The sequence below is a fragment of the Vitis riparia genome, chromosome 15, assembly GCF_004353265.1.
Source record: "Vitis riparia cultivar Riparia Gloire de Montpellier isolate 1030 chromosome 15, EGFV_Vit.rip_1.0, whole genome shotgun sequence".
Taxonomy (NCBI): domain Eukaryota; kingdom Viridiplantae; phylum Streptophyta; class Magnoliopsida; order Vitales; family Vitaceae; genus Vitis; species Vitis riparia.
In genome coordinates, this window is record NC_048445.1 from 20,201,291 (window position 1) to 20,218,829 (window position 17,539).

Here is a 17,539-nt window from a genome sequence, read left to right on the forward strand (position 1 = left end):
GTAGGTACTCCATTGAAAAAAAAAAACTTTTTTCGATTATGGAATCTTCACCATGGATCTGCTATGATGTAATGGAATTCTTCCATGCTCTCTTTAGGTTGCAAGATTGATAAAAAAAAAAAATGGAACTTTTACAACAAAAATATCCTATATTCCTCAAAATGAAGTTTACAATCAATCTAGAAAACTGGATTTTTACAACCAAGGAAAAATTCCTATGCTCCTAACCATGAAGCTTACAACCCAAACCAGAAACAAAACATTAAACCAATAATCATTAACAAATCCAAACGTAATAAACCGATCACAATTATAACCATCGTATTGACATCCATTCATCCCTTTGGGTCATGGGATAAATAAACATACCATGAAAAACAAAATTAGCATACCCTTTAATAATCTAACATGAAAGAATCTAACCTAGGGTTCTGATACCAATTGTTAGGAAACTCAAATCACTCCATTCCCATGCCCTAGATTCGTAGAGTGTATGAAAATATATACTAGGTTCTCTAAATATATCATAGTAGAAAAATAGGTATTCAAAAACCAATATTGATACCACAAAAAACATAGATATATAGAATAAAGTCACATACCTTTGATTCAGATGTTCTTGAATCAATTATAATCAATGTAGATTACTCCAAAGTCGTAATGGATCTCATGAACACCATGATCTTCTGCCCAATGACTCCTCCTTGTATTTAGACACTGAGATGGTAAAGATCTTAAGGAGAGGGTAGAGTTCTCTCTCTGGACTATAGGAAGAGAATGACAAGACTTAAAACCCTAACCCCTAAAGGAGTATTTATAGGCTTCTTACTAGGCTTAAGTTACTTGAGCCCACCATACACTTGGGTCATTTAATCTAGCCCAAAAAGGTTGATAATTGATTAATTAACTGCACAAAGCCTAATTAATCAATTGGTCTAATCCAAATATACTACTTACGTATCCCTATGCAACCTTGTGTAGTTACCAAAACACCCTTATGGACAAAAGTGAACTAAAAACCCATCCAACCTTCATAAACTGCGTCATCAAAGAATATAAGCTCAAAGCGGGGACCATCGGGACTCAAAGGAGTATTAGCTTTCTCAAAATCCAATTCTGAAATTGATTCAACATTCCACTATAAACAATCAACTAAACTCTAATATCTTTTATATATATATATATATATTATAACGAGACACCAAGTGCTTAGGTTTATGACTTGTTATCCACTATATATAGTATCCCCATCAACCGGTCATCCGTAGTCTAACAAGGTAAAAACTATCAGCCTTTCAAGACTACCTCTACAATCCTTGAGTTAAAAATCTTCTTATTATGTGATCAAATGACATGCTCTAGTTCATTAAGAGCATATGTCAAATTCCACTAAAGGAATTACAACGGACCTATAGATTTCATGATCACACGTCCTTAGGATCACCTAAAGGGACACACTGTCTCAAAGTCTATGAAATATGATGGTATCTCTATTGAGAATACCTATTGTTATTGGTTTCTATCAACAATGACCCAATCCATAGGGAATATATGATTAGCTTACAATTTCACCTGTAGGTCAAAGCTATTGCTAACTTCTATACAAACTCAATATTTTCTCTCAAGGTTGAGAAACTATACAGTATAGTAGCTTAGTGAAGTTATGACTACCTGAGAGCCTTATGTCATGACTCACCATAGATCCTGTCCAATGTATAACCATACACACTAGTGCACTCACCATAGGAACCCTATCTCGATGGCCAAGACCAGCCATTCCTCCAATTAGGAGGTGGTGCACTGTAGTCTCAAATGGATTACCTAAATCCACAAACCAACTGTGAACAAGTCATCTACTTGCAATAAACCCATGACTTGAATTTTCTGTGCAACTTCTAATGTACCCAAGTCATGTACAATGTAAGAGATGCTAGGTCAGAATGCTCATAAAATATAATGTATGGAATAAGGATAGATAAAAATGATATTGGGATATCATTCAATGAATAATGAATTCCAAATTTATTACATCATGTCATACTTTTAATGGCTCTATCTTAATAGATTCACTATAGATCCTATCCCATTTGTAACCAGACACACAAAGCACTCACTGTGGGAAACCCATCCCAATGACCAAGACAAGTCATCCCTCAAATTAGGAGGTAGTACACTACAATCTCTATTGGATTGCCCAGATCTAAGAACTAATAGTGAACTACTTATCATCTTACAAGGAACTCGTGATTTGTATCTTTTGTGCAACTTTTAATGCACCCAAGTCATGTGCAATACAAGTGATATGAGTTTGAATGCTCAAATCAATATCAATGCATATAATGGATAGAGAAGTGGAAGCTCGGTCTAAATTTGTTACATTATGCTTCGCTTTTAAGAGTTTTATGCCAACAACTTTAGCATACATATTCTTGTTTGCTAGAGATATTGTATCTTGGAGAAGTAGTATGCAAACAATAATTGCTTCATCTACTATGGAAGGAAAATTCATTGGATGCTATAAATCTACATCATAGGTATTATGGTTAAGAAATTTTATCATAAGCCTAAAAGTTATCAATTATGTAGTGAGGTCATTGAGGGTTTATTGTGATAATTAGTGACAATTTTCATTTCTCAAAATAATAAAATTTACAGTCGAAGCAAGCATATCAACATACATTATTTGGTTATCAAAGATTATATTAAGAAGCATGAACTGATTATTAAGCATATAAGAACAAAACCTATGATAGTAGATCCTATGGTCAAAGGATTGTTGGTTAAAGTAATTAAAGATCATGTAGCGAACATGGGAATTATTGAAACAAATTCCATTTGACTTTGTCTTCTTTTCCTTGTCTTTATAAGCAATTATTCAATTATTTTAGTAAATGAAATAATATCATTATTTGCACATAAATTTTCATTTTTTTTTTAAATCCATTGGGATTAATTAAGCTACACTCTGAATGATTGATAGAAAGTTCAATCATAAAGGTATAAAGTACTTGATTAGAAAGTATCATACTTGTAATACAGTAAAGAAATGTTTGCTTAGAATAGCATAACCACCATGATTTCATGTATTGAAGATTCCAATTTGAATAAATAAAGACTCACTATCAATTGGTTTGAATAGTTTCAATATTAATTATATGAAAATAATAATTCAACATCGAAATGTGAATTCATTTAATATTTGGGCCAATTGGGAGGATGCTGTTGTATCTCATTTTGACACTAACCACCCACTTTCTTAATGGAAGAAAATGATATGGTCTTCTATAAATGGTAAAGGTCCCTACCTTGATGTTCGTTTTTCTTGTGAGTAATAGGCCTAAAGTATTAGGGGTTTTAGTTATACGATAAAAATAATCTCTCGAGGTATGTGATTCTAAAAAGTATTACTTTTGTTTTATTTGAGTTTTGAATGTTAGAAAATCAAGTAAAAGAAAGAATTAATTGGTTCCACAAATTTTTGAATCTAATCCTTTTCATGTTTTTATTTGAAAAATAACTCATTTTTTTTACATAAATATCATTTACCATTTCAGATCATGTGAGAGAAAGGTTTGAGAGCCTTTGAAGAGAAGATATATAATCAGGGGACGGTCTTCTATGAAAGGGTTAGCATTTTTTGGAGAAGCCATTTTTGAGATCTCTAGGGAGTTGAGAGAGAAAAAAAAAAGATGCAATCGGAGGGCTGCAAGTTTTCTTTTTTCTGATCTTGGTTGAGAGAAAGTTGAGGAGGAGACATGAAGATTGAGAGTTCCAATGGAAGAGTATTGCCATTGAACTTCTAATCATCTGATTTTGCGAATTGCTATTTTTTTTTCTCAGGTTCTAATATGATCCTCTGTTTTTCATTGTCCTTGGTCATTTTGATCGGATCACTTAAGGGCATATAATGGTATTTTGTTCATCTGTTGCGGATTGGTACTAGTTTTGATTGTGTTAAGAATTTTTGAATGAATTTTATGATTTTTGTACTTTCTACCTCTGATTGTTTATGAGAAATCTTAAAATTGTTATTTCTAGATATTTCTATATATATATATATATATATATATATATATATATATATATATATATATATTTGGATTTGATCATTGGAGAAATTTTGATTATATTCTATTTGTTTAATTTGTGATCTGTTGCTTAAAAATCTCATATGATCCTTTGTTTTTGTTATTCTCATTTATTTTGATCAAATCATTTTAAAATGTATAATTGCATTTCATTTACCTGTTGCAGATTTATATTGGTTTTAGTTGTGTTGAAAATTTTCAAATGAATTTTTTATGATTTTTGTATTTTTTCTACCTCTGATCATTACTGAGAAATCATAAGTTATTATTTCTGAAGATTTCTACACACACACACACACACACACACACACACACACACACATATATATATATATATATAGGTTTGAATCTGAAAAGGCATTTTGAAATTTAATAGAAATGGAATATATTGATTGAATTTTTTTTATATTGGAAATGCATGTTAGAATGTGGTAGAAAATGAGGTGTAGAGATTGATTTATTTTATTTTATTTTATTTTATGGAAATAGGTGTTGGAAATCCAATAGAAAATGAGATATCATGGGTTTTTTTTTTCTTATGTATAAATATTGGAATTCAATAGAAAATAGAATAGGGAGATTGAATTTCTTCAATGAAAATGCATGCTAAAAGTAATGAAGTGTGATATGTTGAATACAATAGAAAAATAGGGGAATGAAATTTTAATGATATGCATGTATTAAATGGATAAAAGAAAAATGGAAAAATAAATAGTAGATTTGAGTATTATACAAACCAGCCATGAAAAGGTACTAATGAGGTTAGTGGACATGTTTATATCAAACAAAAAATTTCAATGATCTTACTGTTAGTACCTATATGAAATTTGAGTTAATGATATGAAGGTTATTAAGAGAGTTAGTGTTTGGTTCATATAACGGTGAAATTGATATTTTATGTTTGGTTTGTACTTTAATTTGATGTAAGTAATTTTTTTTTTTAATCATTAACTTATACTTTACATTGTCTTTTTTATTTAAATCTCTTCTTATTTTATAATTTTTGAATGCTTGTTAGTTTAGGTTGGGTGTGGACAAATTGGGCCATATGAGTGTTGTTAGAATTTGATATTCATGACATTAAGTGATTAAATGTGAAGTGCTTGATGAATTATTATTGAGATTGAGTTAATTTTTTCTCCAAAATTTCTTTTCATCTAAGTAAGTCATTGGATAATCACATGATAATTGGCTTTGAATAAAATCTCCTGATTTTGATTCATAGAAATTTGATTTATCTTAATCTTCTAAAATAATTCACACATGTACACTCATAATTTTTTGGTAATCCAAATTTAAAAATATATATGAATCATTTTTTTTCTTTTTTTGAAAATTGATTTTATACCTCATTCATAAAAAAATCAATCTTGATCTCTTCTATAATGGATTGTTTTTATATTTAAAACCTATCTTAGTCTCTTTTAAGCATGAAATTTCAATTTCTTAAAAGAAAATAATAATGCTGCCCATTTTGAAAAGTTTTAAAAATGAATTTTGGTTTTAAATACACGTGAATTAAAATTCATAATTCCAACTAATGGATTTTTTATGAATGAATTCATGTAATTAAAATGGGATTTAATAAATCCCTATTATAAAATTTTCAAAATAATAATGATAAGGTTTTCTATTGACACTATTAACAACTTACTGTATATTTCAACTTGTAAATTATATATGATCATTTAAATGCTCTTTAATTTTTTTAATTATTCCATGATATTCTAAACTCTTTTAACTTAATTTTAAGATTTTATTTAGTCAAAATAATTTCTTAATTAGAAGATATAAATCAATCTTTCAGAAGATTCAACTTTCACTTTGTTTTTGACACTTAGTATCATTTTACAAAACTAAATTATTAAAAGATTTCTTTAAACTCATTGAATATTTTTCTCTTAATCCAAACTTCCTAAATTTAATTTTTGACACAAATTATTAAGAAACGATTTCTGAAATGAGAAATATAATTATTTTTTTGAACCTACTCCACTTGTGCTTTCCTGGAGTCGTAAAATGTTTACGTATTTTTAAATATGTTACGAATATAATATTTCCTTGTGATTATTTTTCATTCAAAATAGACATGTTAGGCTAATTTGTACGAATTTTTGTATGATTTCAAGGCATCTCTAAGTTAATTAAAAAAATCAATTGTTGAATATTTTAGCAAAATGCCTTGTTCAGAACCTACTGATATTATTATGAAATCTGGTACTAAATGAGAGCTAGTTAATTAATTTGATCACTTGGATGATAAATTAGACGTATAGAAGATATTATCTGAAAATTTGCATGATGAAACTTAACTTTGAGATATTTGTTTTAGATTTATTTTTTAGCATCCCCTATTTTGACCAATTGCTAATTTTATTTTATTTTTTAATTGTACTGATGTGCTTATTTAGTTTATAGTATCTATGAATTAACCAATTAATCCTCGCAATTATTTCAACTCAGTTAGTAGAGACCTAGCTTTTAGGGCTTAGAGGGGTGCTACAGTTGTTCACTATACCTTCCCGATAAGTAACTTGATCTTCAGACTTAGATTTGGGTTTTCAAAGACAGACCTTTCTAAAGAAAAAGGAGTCATTTTTTTGGGTTTTTCTTTCTTATTTTGTTTTTCCTTTAAAAAAATAATAATAAAACGAAAATAAGTGGTGACTTCATTATTTACAAAATTGGTTTTTCACAAACAAAAAAGCGAGTCTCACCATCAAGTGAGAACGCATGTGAAAATGCGGGATCACACTCACCTTTTATCATTATGATAAAGATCATTTTACATACATTGTTTACAATGTTACGTCACCTTGATAATCCCTTATCATCTTGTATTGGTATTGACACTTTACATCTTTCCTCTTTTTACTCTCTTACTTAATATTTGTACAATAATGGAAAACCTCACAAACTTAGGAATAGAGGAACCAAGAGCCCCTTTATTTAATTTCAAGCAACCTCGTATCAAGAATCATAAATTAATATATACTTCATACTAAATTATATAAATTCACTTGTTCCAATTCCATGTAGTATCCATTATTTATAAAACTTATATATATATAGGTACATGACTTTGGTTATTATACTTTTTATACAATTTAGTTGGTTCATGACTTTGGTCATGATACCTTGTATTTTTTCATATACATTGTATCTTTAATCTTCCAACATGAAAAATTCTAATTTGTAGGTGCCTATTAATTAAACCAATTCTTGATGCAAAATTAATTTCATTGAAAAAATAATTTTGGCATTTGAATTTGTTAATAATTAACACATTTTAATTTAAATAAAAAAAAGTTAATTTATCAGTTTTGTTATATGGATATGTTGGCCATTTCATTCATTATTAAATCTATTGTAATTGAAAAATAAGTAAAACAAGGTATTTTCAATTCTATAGCTCACTTTAATTCAAAGAGTAAAATATTTCATTTATTTGTTATTCTAGCTACAATAAATTTTAGTTTATATATATATATATATATGAGAGAGAGTGCTTTTATTAAAAATGCTTTTTAGGATAATTAATTAGTGTTGGATATAAAAAAGAAAAAAAAAATTTTGATAGTCTTTTTAAGGGCTATTTGATTCAAATGGTCATTAAAATCCAATTTTGGAAATCTAATTCTCCATCATTTGTTTAGTCACATTTTGACTAAAACGTTCCCATTCCTTTCTTGTAAACATTACCTTTTGTTTTAAAACTTATATGTAAATACTTGAAATAGTTAAGAACATTTATGTCAAAAATAGGTTACTCTTTAAGAAAAAATATGGAAGAATTTAAAATTACAAATATGAGGATTATTTCATCATTTTTAACCAATGAATTCTTTTATTTTAATGCGTTATGTAAAAAAAAAAAAATATTTTTTTGCAAAAATTACATATCAAGTGATTGTTCGAAAATCACTTCAATTGATTCATGATATTTTTAAAATCAGTATCTCTTCTTATTCTAATTTAATTAAAACTTTCTTTACCAAAGTCAATAATATAAGTAGAAATGAAATTAATAATGGCAAAATATAAAATATAATAAAGTAGAAAAATCAAAATAAAATTTAAAAATAAAATAGAATGATAGAATGTTTGATTTTTCTTAAAAAATAGTAATCTCTTAATAATAAAATATTAAAATAAATAAAAATGGGAAATAATATAAAACTAGAAAACAAAATAAACTCATAGAAAATATAGGTTTATGCCTAAATTCATGATCCCATCAATAGTAAAATATAAAATAAATAGAAAAAAACTAAAAGTAAATAAATTAAAATAGAAACCAAGTATTTGTTTCTACTTGTAATCCATTATTATGGGATTATCCAAGCTGTACTGCCTTCCCTTCAAAGGATAAAGATTAAGGACATGGAAACTTGCAAACATTCTTTTCCTGTTAAATATAGCTTGATTTAATACCATATAGATTTTTATTTTTTTTTCTTAATTCATTTTCCATTTTGGAAAGTCATTTGATGTCATTGAAGGATAAGAACACAAACAAATATTCTTTGAATTCTTAGAACTTAATCATCCGATATTCTACTCAGCTATAAATAATCATGGTCTTGCAAGTACATTCACACAGTACTCTCCTCCTGTTCTCTTAATATTATGGCAGACTTTGACCATCCTGGCTTACTGTTCTCCATTGTCATTGCACTCTCTTTCGTTTCTGTTGCCCATATTTCAGCTGCAGAAGTGAAGAATGGTAGGTTTAGTATTGATCTTATCCATAGAGATTCTCCCAAGTCTCCCCTCTACAATCCTTCTGAAACTCCTGCAGAGCGTTTAGACAGATTTTTTCGACGTTTCATGAGTTTTAGCGAAGCTTCAATCTCCCCCAACACGCCTGAACCGCCAGTTCATCAAACAATGGTGAGTATCTGATGAGATATCCATTGGAACCCCACCATTTGATGTATATGGCATTTACGACACAGGCAGTGACCTTATGTGGACACAGTGTCTGCCTTGTCTGTCATGCTACAAGCAGAAAAACCCCATGTTTGATCCTTCAAAATCTACCTCATTTAAAGAAGTTTCTTGTGAGTCTCAACAATGTCGTTTGCTTGATACTGTTTCCTGTTCTCAGCCCCAAAAGCTCTGTGACTTCAGCTATGGTTATGGAGATGGGTCTCTCACTCAAGGAGTTATTGCAACAGAAACCTCACCCTCAACTCCAATTCCGGCCAGCCAGCTTCCATTCCCAACATTGTGTTTGGCTGTGGACACAATAATCTGGGACTTTCAATGAAAATGAAATGGGACTATTCGGCACGGGAGGAAGGCCTCTTTCATTGACTTCTCAGATCATGTCCACATTGGGATCAGGCAGGAAGTTTTCCCAATGCTTGGTGCCATTCCGTACTGATCCCAGCATCACCAGCAAGATCATTTTCGGCCCCGAAGCGGAAGTTTCGGGTAGTGATGTAGTTTCTACTCCTTTGGTCACCAAGGATGATCCAACCTACTATTTTGTTACACTGGATGGAATCAGTGTGGGAGACAAGCTTTTTCCTTTCAGTTCCTCCTCCCCAATGGCGACAAAAGGTAATGTTTTTATCGATGCAGGCACACCTCCAACACTTCTCCCTCGTGATTTCTATAATAGATTAGTACAGGGAGTGAAGGAGGCAATTCCTATGGAACCGGTTCAGGATCCAGACTTACAGCCACAACTTTGTTATAGAAGCGCAACTTTGATCGATGGGCCAATTCTAACTGCCCATTTTGATGGTGCTGATGTGCAGTTGAAGCCTCTGAACACATTCATTAGTCCAAAGGAAGGTGTCTACTGCTTTGCCATGCAACCTATAGATGGTGATACAGGCATCTTGGCAACTTTGTCCAGATGAATTTCTTGATTGGATTTGATCTTGATGCAAAGAAAGTTTCCTTCAAGGCTGTTGATTGCACTAAACAGCAATAATATTTTGCTACTGATCTCCAATAATTCTTTATCAGTTTTATGTAGTTTTTTCAGGTGAGAGGAATTCTATCTGCAGTCCGTTTGTTTCAAGCCGTTCTGGATTATGACAAACAGATGCTTGTCCTCAGGACACCCTAATAAATTCGCTATTTGATTTTTCAAACTTAGTTTATACTTGGTTGGTTCGATACAGTATCAGAAGTGTTGATTGACGGACTTTGAGAAGGGGGCCCACTTCAATAAATTAAAAGAAATGGAAAAATATATATACACGCGCGTCATGAAAAGAGGGTATGTGTGAAATTGCATAAATAAGGAGCAAAAACTAAGTACAAGAAAGAGAGAGGAGAGAAAAGGAGTGTGGGTTTTTTGGTCTTACGCGCACATAATCTAATTATGGTTCTTTCTCGTATTGGTGATTATAAACTTCTACTTTTTTTCTAGAGAAGAATTGGTATATTCAATATTTTCATAGTGGAAGATTTTGACCAAACTTGGTAATATGGTTTTTTTCCTTTTATAAGGGAAGGTTTTTTTTCATGTATATTAAAATTTGGTGTCTTGATTTTTCTGCTTTCCCTATTTATTTTATCTGATTCACTTATTTTTTTTTTTTTAATTATCATATGCCTATTTAATTACAGAGGGAAAAAGTTTATTTTATTCCACTACTATTGTTCTATGTTAAGGACAAATAATTATTTGTGCAATTTTTCCTAACTGTAATATAAGAAAGAGCAACATATCATATTATATCGTGTGTTTGGTTGATAATGGGATGAGATATACTATTTTGTCACTTATTCTTTCCTATATTCAAGTAAATATAGAAAAGAATAAGTTATGAGATATATTATTCATCCTTTTTTATATCCTTTATACATAGAATATGTTAATTCTAAGATAAAAAATAAGATATGTATATCACATGCATCACAAATTTATTTATTTTTATCAATTTTTTATTTCTTTTTTTGTATAACTTATTTTGAAAAATAAAAAATAGATTAAAAATTTAAATTTTTTGATAAAAAGAATTAAAAATATTTATAAAATAATAGTAATATATATTATTTAATATTTATATTTTATATATATATATTGAATAATATGTGTTTGGTATTTGTTTGAAGTAAAAATTATATTGCATTCCAATATTTATTATTAAAAAATATGAACTTTTTTTTTATATTTAACAATATTCATGATTAAAATATTTCAAATTTATAGGGTTTTATTTCTTATTCTATTTTCTTTTCAAAAAAAAAAAAAACAAAAATAAGTGGCAACTCCAACATTTACAAAAATCAGTTTTTCATAATAAAACATGAGTATCGACGTCAAGTGGGGTCGCATGTGAAAAATGCAAATCCACAAGGACACCCATCATCGTTCATTCTTAGGCACATTGTTTCTAGCTTTAATTTAAACTTATCAAGTTGTCTATCTTCATTTTTTTATTGTAATGTCCATCATTGCAATAAAAGCCACAAATTATTAATCTTTATTTCTTCAATCCTTTCTTCTCAACCTCTTAAAATAATATTTTCTTATGTGTGGACCTTTTGGTTTTTTTGTTTGATGATTTCAAATCCTATATTATCTTGGTGATCACTTTACAAAATACATTTGGTTTTATCCTCTCAAGAGAAAATCTTATGACTCTAATGTTTTTATTCAATTCAAAGCACTTGTCAAAAAAAATTTAAATCAAAAAATCATCATGCTCTACTTCAACAATGATGGGGAATATCAAGCCTATGCCACTTTCTTAGCAACTAATGGTATTTCATGTCTCGACACTTCTCCATACACATAAAAACAAATGGATATTATGAACATCACCATCATCATATCGTTGAAATGAGTTTGTCTCTTCTATCTCATGCTTCCATGTCTCTCTCATATTGGTCATATGTTTTTGCCACTATTATTTATCTCATTAATCGCATGTCAACTTCCACTCTTCACTTTTCATCTCCATATGTAAAACTTTTTAGATCTTAGCCGAACTACTCCAAATTTTGTGTCTTTGATTGTCTATGTTATCCTTTCTTCATTCATACTCTCCACACAAACTAGCACCTCACTCTATACCATGTGTCTTTCTCAGTTAATATCTCACCTATAGTGTCTACCTTTGCCTAGATCTTTCTACCTCCAAATTTACACTTCTCATTATGTCAAATTAGTTGAAAACATCTTTCCTTTCATTTCTCTTCAAAGTCATCTCAATTGTTCGCAATCAAACATCTTATTTAATTAGCTCTCTTCCATGTTTAGTGACTATCTAATGGCTAGAAAAAGATCACAAAAATGAGTCATGTGGATCAATCTAGAAACATGATAACATAAAACTTTTTAGCAAAAATGTTCTCCTATGCTTCCTTAACTCTTTTAAAATGATTCTAAACAATCAACTTTTTGAAAATAAGGTTGATTCAAATACCATCCAAGTCCAACCTCAACTACATACCTTGGCCTCTTGACAAATTCAACAACTTGATTTTCATTAGGCAAGTAGTCCAAAAAAGGATTGGAAAAAACTGAGTTAGGCGGCACTTAGGAATTTTTTCTGGAATTGCCAACCTAGCTAAACACTCATAATCTCCCATTTTGGCAATTTTAGGACAAAACCCTTTACAACACAAATAAGTACAACTAAGTAAGCCCCACCCACTCTCATACAAGCCACTCACTTACCCACTCACAACCTAGGTACTACAACTCCTACAAATACACCTCAAGAAAAACAATTAGTAGCACCTATATGAAGCAATTGAATATACATAATATATCAACAAGTATATCCAAAAACTCCAATGTATATTCAAATTCAAAGTAGACAAGATCACATATCAACATGTTTCTCAAAATATCCAACATCCAAAATAATCATTAACATGTAGATATCCAATATTCCAATGTATATTCAAATTCAAAGAAGATAAGATCACATATCAAAATGTTTCTCAAAATATTCAATATCCAAAATAATCAACATGTAGATATCCAATATCCAAAGTAATAACTGTAATGTCTCTCCCCCTTTTTGTCGTAAAAAAAAAAAAAACAAAGGGCCACAATATTCCCCTTTATATCCAAGAAAAAAGACAAAGGGATAACAATTCAATAACAAAATATCTAACATTCCAATCAACAAGTATCCACATGTCATTTAGTATCCATATCAACATCCCCAAAAAAATTAACAGGATACAAGAATCTCTCCATTACACCTATCATAGGGTTTCAAATTAAAACTTTCAAAAAATGCTCTATCACTATGAAAACAAATTCCAAGCATAAAAATGTAAAGAGATCACTCACAATGAGCTAACAAAACCTAGGAATAACATTACTAGAAATTAAGAACAATCCAAGGCAAAAATGAAACTCCAAATAGAGAATCTCCTGTGAAAGGATTCCACAAAAAGAAAGCATTCAGATGAAGCTAATGGTGGAGAGAAAAATAGACAAACCGAACACCTAAGGTTGCCAAAGAAGATGACTTAAGCTAAGAAACCCATGTATGAGCCACATAAAAAATGGCGTCAAATCGAACATTGATGAACAGTAAAGATGAGAATACCGACACCCACTCAAACCCTTACTGGAAAGAATTTTTGGACATGACTATCAAACAAACACAGTCTAAAACACTAGGCAAAAGGATTTCAAAATGAAATTCTTGTCAAATATGAAATCGTTGTCGATAAAGAAGGTCGAAGGAAGATGCTAGAAAATAGTGCTAAAATTAAGCTTGACTAGGTGAAAATCTAGCCGAAAAATATGTTGGTAGCAAAAGAAAGAGCACAAATCGACAACAACAATTGGAATGGACGAGCTATGTGAATTCACAAAGATCGATGGGGATTTCAAGCAACAGTGGCCAAAAAGGAAGTTCGGAGATGATGTTCGGCAACACAAGTTAGGATGTCTACGACAATAGCCACAATGGATGTGTAGTGCAAAAAAACAAAGGCGAAAATAGGTATCTAATGGAAATTGTCGAAAAAGAAAATAGACAGCAATAGTTAGAAGTGCAGTCCAATGGCAATGGCCGAAATGAAATGTAGCCGAGAGAGATTCTTTTTTCAAGAACAAACAGCTTAGGGTATTTTTTAGGATTTTTGGGGATTTTTAATTTTTAAATTTTTTTACATAAAAATGCCAAAAATACCCCTCATACACTATCAAGAGTGAGTACACACAACTGGGGACAAAATGGGAAATTATCACTAAGAGCCAAGTAGTATCGATCTTGATGGATTGATCTAACTTTCGTTAATGTGCTCTCAGTGATGCAAAATATCACAGACTTGAACAAGCCAAAATAGAAGAAAAAAATGGTCAAGTGTGTGTGAGATAAATGGAATAAGTGATACTGATCTTGGTGGATCAATCCATGTTTCGTTCATGAGCTCTCGGTCACAAGATTGTGAACATAGTAGATCGATCCACAAATTCAACAGATCGATCAACACCTTACATAAAAATGACTTAGGCAAAAAAACTTATAAAAGATCACAACAAACACATCAAAAAGCTTTTCATAAACCAAAATGTGATTCAACAAAGCTAAGAAACATGAGGATGACACACTTATCTTCTAGTCAATGAGCAAGTATTGATTCATATTGATAAAAAAATGTTACCAAGAGCTTAACTATAGATGAAATTAATAAATATAGAGATTGAGGAACCTTCAAAATTGATCATATGAATAGGTAAAAAATAAATGATTATCAACACTCTAACAAGGAAGCTTAAGCTCAAAGAAGACTCACTCAAGATACCATAAATAGTGAGAATGTTAATTACTTTCCACTTATAAACATATATCCACCCATAAAGCAAAAAATTATTTTCAAGACACTATTTCTTCCTAGAGAAATTAAAGATGATCTTCCATGAAGTTAATTTGCACCTCTCTTGGTCGGAGTTCTGTTTAACATGACCTATTTATAACCAAAAATAAAATAAAAATTAATACATCATTTGCTTTTCACATTCAGCATTGACATGTTTACACAAACATGGGCTTCACTCTTAGGATCAATTTTTTATTTGAGGATCACTAAGGCCCTTACTACATAGCAACAGAAAGGATGTCCCAATCTTGCAATGGAGGCTTTTTACACTTGAAACATTGCCAAGGTGACATATCTATTCAGGGAAACAAACTATTTTTCTTTTTCTTTTCTATTCCTTTTCCATTTTTTTTATTCTTAATTTCAAATAGAGGGCAAACCATCAAGGAAGGACAATCTCAAACGGTCAAGGATATTCTAGGTGACTTTACTCACTCTTTAATGCTCATTAGATAGACATAAGTTTACATTTAGACTTTAAAGAGTATTATTCACCATTTATGCTATCACAAGGTCCAACAATGAGCTTTTACTCACTTGAAAAAAATGATGCTAAACTTTTGTAGTTTACCTAACCAAATCAAAATAGCAAAGACTCAATATCATGCTTATCAATCAAGCCATGGAGATAAAAACATCTTAAAGTTTTTAAGATCATTATGGGTCAATCTAACTTTTAAACAAAACGAATAAGCATGTCACTCACATGAACTCGACAATTATGATGAAAAACATATCAGAAATTGAGAAAAAATGAACCAAGACAAACAGAACATCAACTTGATGACACTTAGGAACTTGGAAAGACAACTATGACTCAAAGATATGTAAGAAGATATTCTAAACAAGTTCTAGAAGAATTCAACTAAGTGTACACAAACCTATGGATTTTCTAAGTGATTCAAACCTAGACACATCCAAAGGTTTAGTGAGAATATAGGCATTTTGACCCTCTATTGGAACATACTCCAAGAATACAACTTTGTTTTCTACTAAGTCACAAATAAAGTGATGTCTAATGTCAATATGTTTTGATCTAGAATGAAGAACATGGTTCTTTAACCTATCAACAGCATAGGCATCATCAAATTTGCTCTCCCTATCAATCCTAATTTTTACAATATGATGCTCTTTTTCATTTTGAAACAATCTATGTTGCAATGAGTGATTAACACATGCAATTTTGGAACTTGCATACATAAAAGAAGAGGATGAATGTGATTTTTGACTAATAAGATAGCAATTATCACAAGTTCTTAAGCCAATCATCACACATGCATCATTCAAAGCGAACACCTTGCAAAAATTTAGTGAAAATTGGACATTGAACTCATACTCACACATTTGGCTTATGCTAATTAAGTTAGTCTTTAAACCTTCAACATATAAGACCTCTTCAAGATTAAGAATGCCAAGGACATAAATGGTACCTTTGCTTTTTACTCTAGCCACTTTACCATCTTCAAATGTCACATTTCTTCCATCAAATTCAACAAAACTAGTGAATAATGATTTATTACCTGTCATATGGCGTGAACAACCACTATTAAGATACCATGAATGTGACTCACTAGTTCTGAGTGTTGCATGGACAACTAGACATTTCAACTCATTCTTTTTCACCCAAATTTGTTTGACATTTGAGACTTTTTTTCTTTTCATTCAAAGTGCTCATTTTCACCTCACCATTATTAAGGATCTTTGAGAGTATGATATTCATTCATTAGGTTGGTCAACTTCCTTTTAAAATTATTAAACAATTTTGTATAACATCTATCAAAAGTGTGTCCCATTTTGTCACAATTAGTGCAATGAAACTTGATTTGATAATGAGTTTTTTTAGAAAATTTTTCTTCACAAGGCTTAACAAAAACTATTTTACCACAACTTGGAGTAGCATTTCCATTAACAAATCCTAAGCCTTTTTTATCAAAAGATTTACGCACTAAATTTATCAATTCATTAAGTCTCTTAGAGTTAGGATGTGAGTACTCTTCCTTCCTAAACTCATCCTTGAACATCTTATTTTCAATTTTCAACATATCACACTTTTTCTTCACTTCCAAATGTTCATGTTCAAGAAATGTAATTTTATCAAGCAAAGCCTTCTTTTATCCCATTAAAATATCAAACTGATTAGTTAAAATCTTCTTAGAAGTCTTCCACTTGACTTGTTCTTGTTAAGGCTCAAGCACTCCTTGTACCAAGTCTCATATGTTGTGTCAAAACTCATGTCATCATCATTGAAGTCACTTTGCTCACTTAACTCACTTGAAGCTGATTTTAAGAGAGGTTCCTCATTGACACTTGCAGCAAAGGCTATGAAGTTAGTGCATTCCTCACTTCCATTGAATTCTTTTTCACTTGATTGATTAGACTTGGAGTCACTCCAAGAAACTTGCATAGCCTTTTTATCTTTTTTTCTTTGAGGGACATTTAAATGCATAGTGACCATTTCCCCCACATTTAAAGCACTCAATCTTTAACTCCTTTTTCACTCTTTTCTCCATCATTTTCTCTTTTCCAACTGAGTTCTTCCATTTTTTACCATAATTTGATTCTTTATTAGATTTTATGAATTTCATGTACTTCTTGAATTTTTTTAGCAAACTTAGTAAGCTCACACTTTG

The 17,539-nt window shown here is 30.4% G+C and overlaps 2 protein-coding genes across 2 annotated transcripts; both read left to right on the plus strand.

Moving 5' to 3' along the window:
* The first annotated feature begins 8,717 nt into the window (after positions 1–8,717).
* Positions 8,718–9,360, plus strand: LOC117932059 (aspartic proteinase CDR1-like). Its single transcript, XM_034853101.1, has 2 exons — positions 8,718–8,981; positions 9,070–9,360. The coding sequence occupies exons 1-2, from the start codon at positions 8,718–8,720 to the stop codon at positions 9,358–9,360; spliced, it is 555 nt and encodes a 184-aa protein (XP_034708992.1).
* A 7-nt stretch (positions 9,361–9,367) lies between these two features.
* LOC117932060 (aspartic proteinase CDR1-like) lies at positions 9,368–9,961 on the plus strand. Its single transcript, XM_034853102.1, has one exon. The coding sequence runs from the start codon at positions 9,368–9,370 to the stop codon at positions 9,959–9,961; it is 594 nt and encodes a 197-aa protein (XP_034708993.1).
* The last annotated feature ends 7,578 nt before the right edge of the window (positions 9,962–17,539 follow it).

Bases quoted from the DNA above. Each gene is read 5' to 3' on its own strand.
- LOC117932059 (XM_034853101.1), top strand. From the start codon at position 8,718: ATGGCAGACTTTGACCATCCTGGCTTACTGTTCTCCATTGTCATTGCA. The intron at 8,982-9,069 runs GTGAGTATCTGA...ATGTGGACACAG, and splicing joins CGCCAGTTCATCAAACAATG to TGTCTGCCTTGTCTGTCATG.
- LOC117932060 (XM_034853102.1), top strand. From the start codon at position 9,368: ATGGGACTATTCGGCACGGGAGGAAGGCCTCTTTCATTGACTTCTCAG.